We start from the raw sequence: 16,954 nt of genomic DNA, 5'->3' as shown, positions 1-16,954 counted from the left end.
GATCTATTGGAAACGTATTTGGAGATTGATGCCAGATTCCCAAACTGGAGAGCATCAGCTTGCAATTCAAGTGATGCTGACATTTGAGGGAAGGCTTTCTGTTCTAAGCTGTCAGATGTTAGCTAGTGTATGTAATTAACTTGGTATAATTTTGCTTCAGAATGAAATACTCATTCAAAAGAGACTTAAGAAAACATCCTGATGTTTTTTAGTGTCTGGGTAGCAAGTGATGCTGTGTAGAGCAAGGCATACATTTATTGTCAGAGAGATTGGTTTCATGGCAACTCCTGTTTGTTACTATGGTACACAGAAAGTCCCAAAGGCTTTTACTGTCCATCACTTCTTGGGTCTTGTGAGTAATCCAGATACAAACCCCACTGACGTCCATTAACAGTGGAGACAGAAAACAGTATGAAAATACTATAGACTGAAATGCTCCGGTTGTCTAATTATCCCAAAGGGCAAACGTAAAACTTTATTTTGTGTAGTAGTTTTTCTAATGTTTGGTAATAAAGCTTGTGACCAGAGCAGGAGGAGAGGGAACGGAAATGGAAGGGTAAAACAGAGATTTCTTTTACCCCAGATGAAATTCAAGAGTTAGAGAAGTGATAAACAACAAAACCAAACCAGAAACCCATAGCTTGCAGAAGGTGGAATACCAAAGACTCTGCCCTGAATCAGTAAGAGTTGAGGATTTGCTGAGAAGAAACAGTTATGAAAGTTTAGAAATGTAGTCCCATTTGATTAAGACTGGAACAGGGTGTCATGTGTAGTTGCTCCATCCAATTCCTATTTACCTCCCCATTATGAAGTTCACTGACCGCTTCAGGTCTCTCTAAATCTGTTACGTATTTCGATTCTAATGCTGCAGCTTGCAGAAGGAATTGGTTCTTTCTCAGACTTGAACTTTATTGTTTCCTCTTTTGAAAATCATCCCAAGCACCAAAATTTCCCTTCTGTGCTTTATCAAAAGCGAAATGAAGTGTTTGCCTCAGAGCGCAGGTTGAATTTGCAAAGTTTATGATGAGAAGAAATAACTGCTTGAAAGATGTGTGTGCATGGGATGCAGAATCTGTGAATCCTGTCACGCTTGATGGTTTGTTTGTTTTGTTTTTTTTTTTTAGATTGTATCCAGGAAGGACCACGTAAAGACAGAAATACTGACGCATTGATTTGCTGTTGGTTTCCCAGTACCACATGGTTGCTCTGATAGTCTGGTCACTTCCATAAGTTCAACTTAGTAGAGTTATTCCACATTTTACCCTAATTGATGCAATATCTCGCCAACCTATCCAACCAATTGGCTGGATGAGATTCACAGCAGGCAGGTTGCTGCTGTTACAAGAAAGGATGAAAAATCCTTTGTAGTTGCACATAACCTATAGGTGAGGATTCTTGTTTTGTACATGAGCATTTTAGTTCGGTGTTGCTTCTGTGGTCAGGCTGACAAATAAGGTTGAGTGCTGACACCAACAGAAAACATCCCACTTGCAGTGAAAACCTGGTGAATTTTTTTTTTTAAGTAGTAGTCATAACACAACTTGTAGCATTGACCAGAGATGACACATCAAGAGGAAATCGTGTCTGTGGTGAACTGAGCGAGCTTTACAGCTTTGCTTGTTGACACATGCTCCTCACCTACAGCAGCACGCTAAAATAATCTTTATATTTTGATATAAAGAGGGAAAGAAAAAAGGCAGTTACATTAACCCCCTAATTTCTACATACGTTTTATGCCGAGTGTGTTAGAGAGTGATGGAAAAACATCAGTTCATAGTTTACTTTCAATTCAACTCAGTATTTGACACCAGTAATTGTTACCCTCCAAACCTGTGTTGAGATACATCTGGCCTGTATCCAGCTATTGTGCCGCTGCAGAAATGGGGAATGTGGCAAAGAGGAATATAGCCAAACAGCTGGCATCCTGCCTCTCCCCGCACAGTCAGTGAATTACACAGCTGGAGGCAGCTTAGGGGCAAAAAACCTTAGGGTATGGAAATATTAAGCACCTACTAATCCTCCTTATTTCAGAGAGGCTTTCATATTGTGCGGTGTTTTTGTTAATCTCACTTTATAGGTACTTCTGCTATTCAAAATTGGTCTAGTAGATGCTTCAGAGCAACTATCTTATTAATGACTGCTTGTCTACACCAGTGATTTGTAAGCAGGCTGGTTATCGCTTGGGAGCTCTTTCTTACAAAGATGACAGCTGTAGTAAGAGCGACAGCACTGAGTCATGTTACGATTTAGACTTTGTTCTATGGCAGCAGAACCAGAAGTGTAAGTTGAACAGCTCTTTCCTCACATTTCTTCCTGTTAGAATACCCTTTATTCCAATAAGTACCTGGTGTGGATGATAAATGCTTAATGGTTTTCCTTACGGCAGAGTGTGTGCTTGCCCTTCCACGTTCTGCAGGTTTGTGGGGAGCCACAGACCTTTAGCTGGGAGCCTGCTGCTGTTACAAGAAGGGGCAGCTGGTACTCTGTGTTGACGCAAGACTAATTCATATTATTTTCATTAATTCTTTAGCTGTGTTATCTTGTTTGCCTTGGAGGATAAAATGTGTGGTGCTGGGCTTTGTTTCTGGCTTAACGGAGTGCAAGTTCAGTGCTCTTGGACAAATACACACACCATGATGAACTGCTGTAGTTTTTATGGGTTGGTGTTATTGATGAGCTGAGCGGGGGCACTGTGATTCCGTTTCCTTGAAAGAAGCTGCATAGGTGTTGGTGCCAGTTGGATAAAAGATTTACCAAGTGGAGCTGCAAATGGTTTTAATAACTGGAGTATGTGTAGATCTTGCTCAAAAGAATTGGTTTTTTCCTTCTCTTGCAGTTTCTTGCACAGCCAGCCACTTGAAGGAATTCTCCAACCCCTTGTTTCAAAAGACCTTGGACTATTTTCTGCTGTTCAACTCCCTTCGCTCCCCCATTTTGGCGAACAAAAGATCCTAAGAGGAGGATGAGGCAGCTAAGAGGAAAACCCAAAAAAGAGACCTCCAAAGATAAAAAGGAGAGAAAACAGGCAATGCAAGAGGCCCGGCAACAAATCACCACCGTCGTGCTTCCCACGCTGGCTGTTGTAGTACTGCTGATTGTTGTATTTGTTTATGTAGCGACTCGTCCAAATACAACTGAATGATGCAACTTTTCAGACTTCCTAGCTTTGGGGTATTAATAATTTTATCAAGAGCCAAAAGGAACTCTCTGCCACTCTTTTAGTGCTTTACAAAAGAACTTGCTGGTATTTTCAGTCTTTCTCTTGGTTAGGGTCCCGCAGATTCTCTTTAGGAATGTAACATAAAACGTACTAGTGAATGTGCCAGTACGTTTTATGGTCCAGTTCATGTGCCTTTCAGACTTTTAAAATGGTGTTTTTCTTAAATCTGTTTGAAGCTCTATATTGTAAAAGGAAATTGTGTTCTGCTATAAATTTGTAAAAAATCAGCTTTCAGCTTTTATCACTGTTATGGATAATGTTGCTCCCATGAGCTCTTGTATGTCTATTTCAGAACTTCCAAAGAAGTACATTTCTTCTTTGTACTTAATGTCATATGAAGTGCTTTGATTCAGAAAGGATATATTTATTTTTTGAATAAAAGAGAGAAGTCTTACTTGGAATCTTCAAATTATTTTGCAAAAAATGTGACTTATTGTGAAAGCCTACATTGTGTAATAATTTTTTCATTAAACACTATGTAGTTCACTCAAAAAGAATTTCTTTTTGCTGTGAGATGCCAGCAGGCAAACTGAATATGTCAGGATCCACTGGAAGGAATCTTACAGAAGTTAGAAAGGGAGATTCTACCAGTTTATGGTGAAGTAACTAATAACAAACTACATAAACACAGATAGTTGTTATCTGAATGTTAAATATTTAAATCTGTATAAGTGGCAATAAAAAGGTGATTTTGGATACAGCCCTTGATTATTTTTTTAATTTTTTTTTTTTTTTTAAGGGAAGGATAAGTAACATTAGTATAACTTCGGTCTCTAATCTGTTTGCTGAAGGGAGCTGCTGTCCTGTGACGTCCCCGTCTCCTCCTCACTGAAAGGAAGCTGTGAGCACAGCTTGGACAGTTTTATTCTAGGAAATCAAGCTATAAATTCTGATCAAAATGCTTCAATAATCCTGTATTCTTCCACAGCCCTTCCTCATCCAAATATTTTAAGGCACTCAGTAAGCATTAACCTTCAGAAGACTTTGGGGAGGGAATTCGAGAACTCGACTGCTGCTTAAATACAGGCCAAGCAAGGAAGAATGTGATGCTACAGTGCACTGAAGCGTAGCAGGAAATATTTCTGTGCCGAGAGTCAAAGAGCCCTCGAATCTTTACTTCGCCTGCTGTCTTTCGGCACAGGGATGGTCCCAGTGAAGTCAATGGGACTGTTCATACACGTGCCAATGAAAGACCGTGCCTGGCTTCCTGCATTAACCCTGTGTATTGCTCCTGTGCAGAATGCTACTGCCAACCAAAGTTGTTCTGCAAAAAAATAATTCAGGCAAGCAAAGGCAATTCCCTGCAGGAGACTTTGCCCTAAGGCACGTGTTCCCAAAGTGGGGGAGTCTGTGGCCAGCTATGAACTAAGCCAGTGCAGAATGAGACAGATGATACCCGGTGATGCTGGGATGGCTACAGCTAATGACGCTTGCTGTGCCACCACTGTTGGCAGTGCCTAGAATTAAACTGGCCCTGCAGACTAAGATGTTTTTGAAATACAAAATTTGCTAAAAACTAAAAGGAAGAGTTTGGATGAACTGTTAGGTTGTTTTTTACCCCCCAACGTGCATCATAGTTGGGATATATGCACAACAAACAGCACAGACAAGATGGTCAGCGTCGTATGCCCAGAAGAGTGTTTACTCACCGAGTGACCAGCAGGAAGTCTGCTGCGGAACCCCTGCGCTCACTGAAAATTCTCTGTGCTTTGGTACTGAGAGCCGCTTCCTTCAGCTGGAGAGCCCTGAAATGATGCATCTGTAAAAGTAATGGCTGAGTCTGGGTCGTCTCCCAGCTGTTTCTGTTCTCCCAGGCACCACATCCTTTTTGTCCTATTTTTATGTCATCCTCAGTCAGGGATGGCTGTGATGGAGCTCTGATAGTTTGCCCCTTTTTGAAAGGAGGTCTTCAGCTTGAATAAAATTTGTGCCTGAGGAAGTGAACAAAAGTGTGTGTAGTTTAAATATGTGTGTTCTGCAGGGTACTTGGTGTCTTGGGCGTCTAGAATAGAAGCAAAGTTTCTGCTAACCTCTGCCATAGATTCCTCCTCCTCATCTTCCTCTTCCATAGATTCTTAACCAAGGTTTTCCTGTCCCTGCTCATTCTGTGATACTTTCTGACGGCTCTAACGAAGTCCCTGTGACTTTCCCATCTCCGAGTAGGAGGTTTATTTCAGTCTATTCCACCTGCAGGGCTTTTTTATCAGCCCAAGCAATAATTTTATAATTAAGAAAGCCTTCCCTGAAACTATTCCGAGTCCTTATGTGATTTTTTTCCCCCCTTCATTTTCTGCAAGAGTTGAGTCTGACACACATAAGAGCAATTAAGTGGCTGATAACAACTAAATAGGTAAAAGGTCAGTTGGGTTGGATAATATTTAAGATCACTTCTCTAATGAGATGTTTCATTTCTGCTGCTTTTTCTTGTGCCCTCCCTTTGTCTCTTGTCATCTGCAAATTTTTCAGGTCACAATAATAATCTTTTCGGAGCCAAATGTTTATTAATGTGAACCTATAGCTTAATGCTAATAAGAGACATTGTGTATTTCAATTCCCTGAAATGTGCAATTTTACTGAGTGCTAATTGAGAGGAAAATAGTGTTACACATTCTGAATTGTTCCTTATGCAGAAGCCTGAATTGATTTCACAGTTTGACTCTTAAAAAGAATATATTTTTCTCTAGTAAACAAGTTGGATTCTGACATTTTCTACCAAATTCCCTTTTACTAGTATTGGACGTGAGAATGCGCGTTTGGAAAAATGGTATGAAGCCTCTGTAGACAGAAACTGTCAAAAATCTCTGGGAAGTAATCGGGAAGTAAATTAATGGCAGTTGCCCAAATGTCAACTCCTGTGAACTCAGCCAAAGGTGTAACTGTGTCTCTGGTTTTTTAACTGTATGCATTACTCCAACTGTCAGTTGCCTTCAAAAATGTTTTAGAAATAGGGTTGCAAACCTTTTCCCAGCATACAGTAGCTTGTGGGCAAAATTGAATGATTTATTACAAGCATTTTACCAGAAAACTCATGCTGAGATACTTCTTCAGCAGTGTCTTACGATAGGGTTTCCAAGAGTGCTCATTATCAGGTGAAGTCATTAAAAACCTGCCATTGCCTTCTGATAAATCAAGTTATAGAAGCAATTTTTAAAAACCGATTTTTCAAAGCATAAATCATATCTGAGTCAAATACTTAAAGATCAAGGTTTGAATGGAGTTTTATAAGTGTCTTTGAAGTGCAAAGAAAATAGAGGAATCGTGTCAAGCATTCTTGCAATGGGTAAATGCCCATCTGTGTTATACATAGCCCCAGCTCCCCAAAACCAAGTGAGAGAACCCAGCGACACTGCCCGTGGTCTAAGGAAGAACTACACATATTTTCAGAGCTCAGAGAAACTGGCTCTGTGTTTCAATCCATCTACAAGGAAATGTTTACTTATTCACCTCCTGATGTTCAGAAAACAGCACTTTTAAATACATACGGCAGAGAAAATGCACCGTTCTTTTTTCAGACTGTTTATGTTCGGTGCCCGGATGGTACGTGTACAGGTTTGAATGCTCCCGGAGCTCTGGAAGATGTGAATGAGAGCCTGCACTTCGATTCTCTGTTTTGGACCTGCGTCACAGAGACGTTTCTTACTGGGAGAAGTTTCTTACCAGGGCAGGTAGTTCCAGTTCACACGCCATGCACCAGCAAAGCAAAGTCCTGCCATCCACGTCTCAGCCACGTGTCTTCATCGTCACTACAGATGGAGCTGTTAGCTGATGTTGTCTTCTGTGCCCCACCTTTATTTGGCTGAAAAGTTTCAACCAAAAAAATTCCTGCTATGGTGCTTATGTGGGATACGGAGGACCAGGACTTCTGCAGGATTTCTTGCTCCATCTGGGATTGTACAAGGGTTCGCGTCGAGTAAAGCAAATCCTACGTCTGTCGCAGGAAATTCAGTGACAGGATGGTTTAGGACTGTTCTTTGCATGCAAACGTGTTCTCGTAAGGTAACTGGGCAAGCACGTTCTTGATAAATCTGTTTCAAATCCCCTAGCAGTTTGGTTAAGAGTAGATTAGAGGAACAAACCGATGGGTTTGTTGGTTTAGGAAGGGAGACTGGAGCGCAGTGTATCAGTGTCTAGGGGCATTGCTCAATCCACTAGTGGAAATTTAGATGCAGTACATTAAATTACAGCCTATTTATGGATTTGAGGGTGCCCATGTAATTAAATAGTAACTCAGACACAGTGAACTTTGAGATCTGAACCCTACAGTGAGGAAAAAACAACACACAGTTCCCACATCGGTTTGGCCAATTCAGACGAGCTCTGCCATGAACACTTTAACCTAGCATTTGCTCAGCAGACTGCTGTGTCTGAGAAGGAAAAAAACTTCCCTAGCACAAGGCAGTTGGTGTAAAATCTAGTGGATAGCTAGTTTGCATAGAATTAAATGGGAAAAAAAAGTGATCGTGAATGATATAATTGGCTGTTGTAGGTCGTAACGCCAGACAGGAACGTAATCCCATCATCGGTATGATACAGGCCGAGGACATTCCCCCAGTGCCCTCTGCCTCCTTCCAGCTCTTTGGTCTCTGGGAGACCCACGGGCAGAAAGCAGCAGGACTGAACGGAGTTCAGCACATACCTGAGCTGGCTAAAAGTGTAAATAAAACTTTGATGACTTGCATGACATACCATAGATGTAAAACCACCTGGGGCTCATCTCATTAGACAGTCTCTGGTGATGACTTCTTTCTCACTTCCACTGGTGATGTTTAGTCTAGTTTTGAATTATTAAGTGGTGGTGGGCTTGATTCTGTGCGCCGTTGTACCACTGTTAAATCAGGGATTGCAACCAGTTACACTACAATAAAGTCAGAACAGTGAGCCTGGGGGCTTAGGCGCTTTCTGTAGTATCTCTGATCACAGCAGAGATTTATTGGCCTTTGACTGGGTAAGCTAAAGCCATTGTTTAAGTCTACCCATTGGAACAGCAAGAAAGCTGTGCCTGTGTTTTTTCATCGTGTTTGTCCATTTTTGTGTTCGTTTGGCACTGTGTTTTGCTGCTGTTGTTTGCATTCCTCTCTGCATGGTTCAGAGCACCCACCGTCTGACACTCTCCCATTCTTACACTCCTGAATTTCCCACACAAAAAAGAAGAGAGTAAGAAATGGTAGGAAGAAAATGCGCTAAATACCCAACTTTCATGTGAGCCACTTTTAAATGTTTCTGTTCAGTTACTGTCGTTTCACTGACAGCCCCATCAGAGTAAGTTTTGGGAAGTGGATTGGACAGCAATGGTCTGGCAGCTCTTACACCACCAAGTATTTCAAAATTATATCTCGATGAAACATGTTGGCAACTGTGTGTACATGACCTCTGTTTTTCCTTCAGCAAAAAAAGCTGGTGGCAGCCTGAACCATTGTTCTTTTTATTTAAAACAAGTCTTTCAACTGGGAGCCAAAAAAATGCTTTTCGGTAAAGCTTTGAAAAATCATGAAAGAAGTCCAGCAGCTTACAAGAATTTTCCATTGCTCGGCTGTTCACAAAGCAGAATAGAAATTTTCTGATGTTTTGGGTAATCTGTAGCTCCCAAACATTGCACCTTATCCTGTCAAATGAACCTATGATTAATAATTCATTTTTTTCATTTTTATTGGTGCTTTAAGACATTCATAGCCTTGGACCCTTCTGATTATTCCTTTTTTGACAATGTACATACATCTCCAATCCCTGTTCATAACGTATATCATTTCTCAGTCTTTATTATTTCTGCTGTCCATCATTCTTTAAGAAGTTTTCCAAACAACTTGAAACGTGGTACATGTTGTACAAACTATTTTTGGCATGATAACATCAGGAATATGTATCTTCCTTCAGAGACCTCTCACCAGTTCAATCAAGTTTGTACTTTTTAATACAATTACAGTATTCAGAACCAGCGGTGTGGCTCCAACTATACTCTGGCAGCAACGGGCTCGTTTAAGTTGGGGATTGTCACATGAGCCACTTTTGCCGATGTTGGCTAGCAAAGAGAAGGGTGACCTTTCAGGTAAGTATGTGTTTAAAAAATGGGACTTTGATCCATACTGTCTGAGCACATTTGTGGCATAATATGCTCCGAGCAGGAAATAACAGTAAACAAGTAGGCTGTTCCGATACAGCTACTTTGCAGTTTTCAGTGCTTTTCATGGGGAGTTCATTATATGGCGTTACACAAAAGCCAGGCTGAAACTAACTCTGTTGTTTCATTAGCCAAGGTTAGTAGCTCGGCCAGATCTTAAAAAGCTTTAGGAAAAAATCTTATTCATTTTTTGATAATTTCATTCATTCATTCTGTATCATCACACAGACTTGTATCATGAGAGGGATCCTCAGGCCTGGACTGGACTGACACACATACGTTTCTTTGAAGATCTGGAGCGTACTGTCTTGTATGTTTAAATCTTGCAGTGGCAAAAGAATCTGGCTAACTGGCTAATATCCCATATTTTTTTTCTCTTGCCCTTCTGAAAGACAACATTTTGCTGTCTTTTTGCTTCTACAGATCTTTCCCAGCTTAAAATTTAGCTTCATTTCCAGAGGTTCCTAAATTTCTTCATTAGTTCTTTTAAAACTCCCAGATGCATCTCCCCTTAAGTTGAAGACACATATATATTTAGTTTGTTCAGATGTCCTTCCATCATCTTTTCATTCAGTCCTCGTTCCTCCAGCTGAGTCTAGTAATTTTCCTGAATTTTCCTGTAAAAGGTTCTTTGATGTCCTCATTTTCATTACTCATTTTATTGCAAACCGAGCCAAACTGGTATTTAAAATCTTGGTATTTTGTGTAAGTGTGATGTAGTGTATTTTGTCTTAATGGAAATACAGCTTCCAAAAACAATTTACATTTTTGCTGCGTTCTTGAATATTAATGAGACTTCTTTTACTCATAAACTGGAGCTGTTTGACAGTCTGGTATTATTTTTATCCAGATTTTTCCAGGAAGTTGGCAACAGTATATGCTGGAAAGCAGTTCTTCAGTATCTCTTTCACTGAAATTGGTGGTTCATCAACACTGTCTGTAATTTCTGTTTCGCTTGCACAGCAATAGAATTCAATCTGAATTGCAAATAAAAGGAATCTCAACATTATGCAGTTTTTCAGCACATGGAGTTGAATTAACTCTGCTCAGTTTTATAATGTTTTCCTATGTTGTAGAAAAATATAAAGAATTTCGGCCCTTACCTAAGACTGATCACAAGTTGTCTGAAGTTAAAGGTTTTTTCCCTGTTCCAATGTAGTTAAACAACGAGCCAACATAGTATCAAAACACCAATACCAAAACAGGTGCTTTCGAAGACAGGATTTAAAAATTGAAAAGTATTAATGTAAAGCATGTAAAGCACCTGAGATCAGGGTCTGCCCCAGGTGAAGTCTATAGGTCTGGTAAAAGGGGCAATATGGGTGGCTTCAAAATATGTGCTTTGTCTATTCATGTTCCTCTCACGGACCTGCATGGCTTAGAGCATAAGAAAGAGCTCAAACTTCTCATTTCAAGAGTCCCAAGGGCTATTTCTCTAGCCAAGAATAACCAGAGCATAGATAAGCTCTTTATGCTAGGAGCTATGACATGGCTAAAGGCCCCTATTATTCTTGTTCTGTGCAATCTAGAGAATTTCTCTTGGCTGATTATATTTTCAAGGGAATAATTCCACTTACTAGCCCTCTGTACATCACAGAATTGAAAGTATCTTACTTAATTTACAGTGCTGCAACAGGGTCTCTGCTGCACACAATTTAACGATGCAAAACCAACCTGTATTTTTTAGGATATGTTTAGAGTATGGTATTTTTAATATAGTCCAGTTACAATATACCTAAATCCGTAGGATAATGATTATCTTATTGAAACCTTGGTGTTAAAAATACATGCTATTGGCAATGTGCCTAAATATATTAAGCAGCTAGTTGCAGATTTTAGTTCTAAGAAACTGAGGGGTGATTACTTGGTTTTATTTTCTTAATTGTGTGACTGGCTTAAGTATGCCTGCATTGCTGTATCCTGGCATATTTTTTTAGCGTACTTTCAGAATGTCTTTGCAGTTCTTCAAGGTGCGAATTTAAACGTTCTTCAAAGTCTCTTGTATGTTTTTCTTCCTCTTGAAGGAACTTTTCTGTTGTTGCAAGGAAGGACATCTCAGGGGGAGACTGAGCAATGAATAGAAAATCATGGTTAGTAAAAACCAGCAAGTACTACAACATGCTTGCATTATCAGATTTTAGATTTGAAAAACATCTTAACCTATAGCAGCTAATAACGCTATAACGCTTCATAACTCTCCAAGAAAACATGAATTTGGGCATACATTTTTAAAGGCATTCAGGTGCCTAAATAATGTAAAGTGAACATGATGTTTGAATACCTGATATTCACAGCATAGGGTGTAGATTTGCCATTAAAAATTTAAATATCCCATTAGACAGAATTGACCTGCTTCAGAACCTCCAAAATCTTTGGATCAGCTAAAGATTATGTTTGTCACTTGTATAATTTAGACCAGGACAGAGGACAATAATCTTTTTTGGAATTACAGAATATAACTAGTATATACAGAATATAACAAACTGCTGATTGCCTCCTGTAATTTTAGCTCTCTGCTTCTGTGATGTGATGCTTTCTGAGGAAAGGAAGAAAACCTATGCTCATTTCAGTACCATCAACTTCAAGCCCTGATGTTTTGGAGAATGTACTAAATTTTATTCGCTGCAAGTAGTTCACTGAAAAATCTTCTTTCCATTTCATGAGCATTTAGTAGACTGAGACATAAACCATACCAAAATCAGTCTTAAAATGGTTGTCATGGGATGCCGAGCTGTATAAAGCAAAGGCATTTGCTGGAAGAAGTTCTAAATTTTTAAGCAGCAATTTTTGTTAATTCTTTTTGCTAATACTTAAGCTGCATTCATTGGAATGTCTTTATCAAAAGAAATATGAAATAATTTTTCTTTGCCTAAAGATGTTATGCTTGTTTAAATAAATTCAATGTTTATTTGTATAGACAAATACAATTTTATTACATGAATTTTTAACAGTCGACAGAAGAAACTTAGTATAGGAGCTGTAATACTGAGTAAGAGAAAGATAATTTTCTGTCTTTATATGATCTTATATTGAGAAAGATGATTGACATTTATTATCTTAATTAAACCATATGTTAAATAGTTTTAATAAGTGATTGAATTATTAGTCTAGAATCTCTGGGTTTGTTTTTCCTAGAATGTAAAAAGGAGAGTTTATCTGTCAGCACATCAAATAGGAATGGCTTCAAATGATTTAAATATTCAAATGTTTTGTGGAAAGGGCCAATTCTATTACACCTGTAAATTTTTATTCTAGGCTCCATTGTATCAGAATGGGTTATTCCCCATTTCCATGGCAACTAGAGGCAGATTTGGTCTTTCCTTCAGCTTGGTTTAAAACTGTCCTTTAGCAGCTTTTCAGGCCAAAAGATACTAACTAGAGAAATGCTTTAAAGCACTATTCTATTCAAACTCTTTGCAGCAGACCTTGAGATGAAATTTAGAGATTTCCTATAGGAAAACCCTTTTCTTTTCAAAGTACAGCAAGTAAGCGATAGCCGGAAATAAATTCTGAATGTAATACCATCGTTCTAGAGTGAGACAGGCTTTCTGATGTATAGGGCTCCTAAAATGAAATTCACAGATAAAGCGGAATCTTCCTTTTCTCAGTCCCTCCAAATCAGTGTTTTAACAGGGCAGGGAAGAAAAAGTGACTTAATTTGCCATGTAGGAATAAGGAACCGAAAGGTATTGGATCACTTTGTGCCACAACACTCTTCTATCAATCCCTGCACTAGCAGGGATAAGAAAGAATGTTAATCCTCCAATGTTTGAGAAACTCTGGAGGGAGATCACCTTTCTGGTTTTCCTCATAAACACATGCATGATTTCCCATCCATAAATCATCATTGTTATCATATGAAGAGTTGTTCCTGAGACTTTGAATGCCATGGCTACATGCACATTTATTCCTTCATAGGCTAGATTACAAATATATCTCCTTGTGACATTTGGATTCAATGATAGAGTCGGCAGTACTCTTTTTGAAGTATTTGAAGAAGGCTTTTGTATTACGAAGAAGACATTGGATTTGGAGGCTTTACTTAAAGAATCACCATGTGTTTTGCTTACCGAATACCAGTTCTGAAATCACTGATTCAATACTGAGCAAATAAAGTACTTCCAGTGAGAAGCGTAAGAAACTGGGAAAATGTGAATCTGAAATATGAATTTAATAGGTGTCATCACCAAGAGAAAAAAAGTCATGTTGGGCTTTTCTACATGGCCAGCAGATTTACATGAGTGCAAGTCTTCAGAAATGTTATATCAAGTTATGAGAGATTCTCAGAGATTTATTATAACAACGTTTACAATTGCTGACTTGTCATTAGAAACATATAGGCCTCATGATCAAGCTATCTTCCTAAAATGCTAGTGTCCTTTGCTTCAACTGGTACTTACTTTGATGTATTTGTTCTTGAAATACACGGTAAACTCCAAATGAGACATTTCCAAATTTCCTCAGAGTTGACAGAAGAATGTTTATCACTTAGAATAAGCAGATCATGGTTCCCTACAGCTCCTTACGCAAGGGTCAGACATCACTGACTATCATTTTAGATAGGTCCCTAATGCACTGTTTTTTATGCACTTTGAGAGAAGGTTGTATCTAAACAGGTCTAAAAGGCAACATTTCTTGTTAGCAACTAAGCTTTGCTTTCCCAGCCTCTGGTCTGTTCTTTCACTATGTTCTTTATTGTCTTTACTTTCAGTGCCTGAGGAAGAAAAACCATAAAGAAACTGCTTTAATCCATGTCTCAGATGAGATTCATGGTCCCTAGTTTTGAATTTCTTTTCCTCAGATAACACTTCTTTTATGTCTTTTGGTTTTCTAACTGGAGCTGGATAGAAATAGGTTCATTTATAAGCTTTCAACCTAACTTGTTTGCATAGTTAGGCAACAAGGGCTCTACTTTTTCATTTCTACAGTGCAGCTGACCCCATATTTCTTTGGCGTATACCAGTAATGAGAATCACCTTTTTGCCTCATCATTTGCTGGAAATGAAGGACCGCATCTGACAGAGATGCATATTTCCACATATGAAATATGTGCTACATATGTCTTCTCCTTAAGCAAGAACTACCCAAAGTGCTTATGAATTAACTCTGGATTGCTGGGGAGAAGCACTTCAGGAAGCTACGTCTATTCTCTCTCACAGACTGCCTAATTACTTTGCCTAGAGTTAATCTCTTTCTTGCCCCATGAGTTGTCCCAGCATTCTTGGATGCATCTTCAGCAGGGCAGCAAGAAAGCTTTAACACTTGGGATATTTTAACATTTAGTGGTCAAATCATGAGGGGTCAAATCCCAGAGTATTAAAGTCCTCTCATGTTTAGCCCCTTCTACTTTCCAGGAAAGTTCTTGTAACACCGAGACTAGAAATTCATCTGGCTAATTTTAATCTTGCTGTGACTAAATTTGCGGGCTTTGGGGAGTAGTTTCCTCTAACCCTACACTGCAATACATCTTAGGCAGCACGTATGGATGCCCGTCTTCAACGTGCTTCTGTTCATATATGAAAATAAAAATTGAGATGCCTAGGAAATTGCCAAGCGACATAGGAAGGCTTTTAGAGGGCCTAAGTACCTAATCAGCTAGGTAACAGTAATACCTTAGAGTGAGAGGCATGGACTACAGCATGCCTCAGGGTAGGATCAAGACTGTCAAAATCGTTCCTAATAATGTCCAGTGGTAGAATTTCCACAACTTTCCACTGCAACCTATTTATTAAGCAATTTCCCATCCTTAATGTTAGAAAGTTTCCTAATGCCTAATTAAAATTTTCCTTGCTACAGCTTAAGTCTTTCTTGTCTTCCCAAGTCTTGAAAGCAAGAACAGACAATGTCTGTCCATCATCTGAAGAAAAACATGAGAAGGTATTTGGGACTAAAAGTTAAAGATCCAAATTGGGAAGCACAATGTACATAACTGCTTGCTCCAGCTGAAATGGAGAAATTGTGTAGAAATGGACTATTCTGAAGCCGCAAATAATCTTATTGGCTATTTTATTTATTTATTTATTTATTTTCTGAAGCTGGACATAGGACTGTTCTATGGAATAGTCTTCCCAGAGACTGGGAATGGATCAGGCAACCATTTTCTGAAGTTGTTCATTTCAGAAAGAGAGCACAGCCCAAAGTACTGTTCAGAGAAAAAGTATTTCCCTAGATTTGGAAAACCTCGAAACAAGAATTTTTGGGGTTATGGGAATTTCCAGTGAATCCCAGCTGAGCTTTCTAGTTTACTCTAAGGCAAGAGTGACTTTCTCTACACATGTAACCTCTAAGTAAGAATGTGAAGGGACAGAGGTTCCAGTGGAACATTTACTAAGGTTGTCTGAAGAGTCTTTACTGGGAGGAGAGATCTAAGTCTTTGTCTAAAGCCCTAGAGACTAGTTTCTCTCTTCCCTAAATACCAACAGAGTAATTTTGGTTGGTATCAGGACATCATCTGCAATTCTGATGTTTTCAATTGGTGCTACAAATACTCTTCAGAAAAATGGTTCCTTATAACATCTTCAGAAGTTTTGAACATATTGGAGATTTCACTTAGGTGAAACATCAGTCCTGAAAACTCTGTCAAAGAACTCTGATTTATAACATATTGTATGGTTTTTTTCTCTTTCTCCTTGATGCAATGGCTTTCCATTTGAACACAGAACTCTAGAGTAACAGACTGTTGAATCATCTCTGCACTAAAGCTGTGGTATCCAATGTCAGTCTGAGTGATGATTTAATTTTGGTGATCTTCTGAACTTGTACCTGCTTCAATGCCACTGATTTGGACCTAGACTCTGTACGAGAAATATCCCTTGCTTAATAGTTTCATTATGTACTTTGCCCACACACCAGCTGGAGAGTGTTTTCCTTATAAACTAGTCAACTGCCTTGGCATCGACCCTGTCCTGAGTGCCAGCTGGGAAATAGTTTCCCTGCAGCTTGCAAAAGTGTCTCAGAATGGGCATTTTCCCTGGGCTGGATGGAAACAGAAGCTTTGTGGTCTGCTGTCTCTGTCTGACACTTCTGACAGAAGAGGGGAGGAGAATTGGTGTTTACCAGACTCTCCTGAAAAAGTCCAGACAATTGTTTTCGCAATTAGCAGTTTAAAGAGGAAAACTCCCAAGACATGAGAAACCGAAAGCCATTTACTTAAACTTCCTGTGAAGCATAAGAATATAAAAATGGAAGTGAGGTCAAACACCCAGGACTATATGGTTCTCACTGTTCTCTGACTACTGGGATACAGCTGCTGGGACCACGGTCAGTGATGGGCTGCACTGCAATCCCAGCTTCCCAGGCAGGCCATCACTATGGTGCTCCCCATCTACAGTGAGATTCTGGAATATGGAGACAGTCTTCCAGCAGCCACGTCTCTGATAGGAAAGGATGTGCATCCATTCTGAAGTGGACAGCAGAACCGGGGTACGACAACCACAAACTGCTTGAAAATGATTGTTGGCGTCATGATGCCTCTTTGCTCCTGCTTAAGATGATGAGTGGCAAGAAAATTGCCTATTGGTTCCTCCTAGTAAATGCTGCCCTCTTCTCTCTCTACAGGTTCAGCCACACACCTGTAGTTCAGGATCTCCTGGGTACAAAGATGCATGTATCACAGCTGG

The 16,954-nt window shown here is 39.4% G+C and overlaps 1 protein-coding gene across 1 annotated transcript in view; it reads right to left on the bottom strand.

Annotated features, from left to right (window-relative positions):
• Window positions 1–11,230: 11,230 nt before the first annotated feature.
• DEUP1 (deuterosome assembly protein 1) overlaps window positions 11,231–16,954 on the bottom strand; it is a 45,509-nt gene continuing 39,785 nt past the window's right edge. The window contains exons 13-14 of the mRNA XM_050892561.1: window positions 12,858–12,899; window positions 11,231–11,401 (exon numbers count right to left, since the gene is read on the bottom strand). Of these exons, the coding sequence (XP_050748518.1) occupies window positions 11,231–11,401; window positions 12,858–12,899 (213 nt within the window). The remainder of the gene's footprint in view (window positions 11,402–12,857; window positions 12,900–16,954) is intronic.

Source organism: Gymnogyps californianus, chromosome 1 (assembly GCF_018139145.2).
Source record: "Gymnogyps californianus isolate 813 chromosome 1, ASM1813914v2, whole genome shotgun sequence".
Classification (NCBI taxonomy): domain Eukaryota; kingdom Metazoa; phylum Chordata; class Aves; order Accipitriformes; family Cathartidae; genus Gymnogyps; species Gymnogyps californianus.
This window is presented reverse-complemented; position numbering and strand designations above follow the sequence as displayed.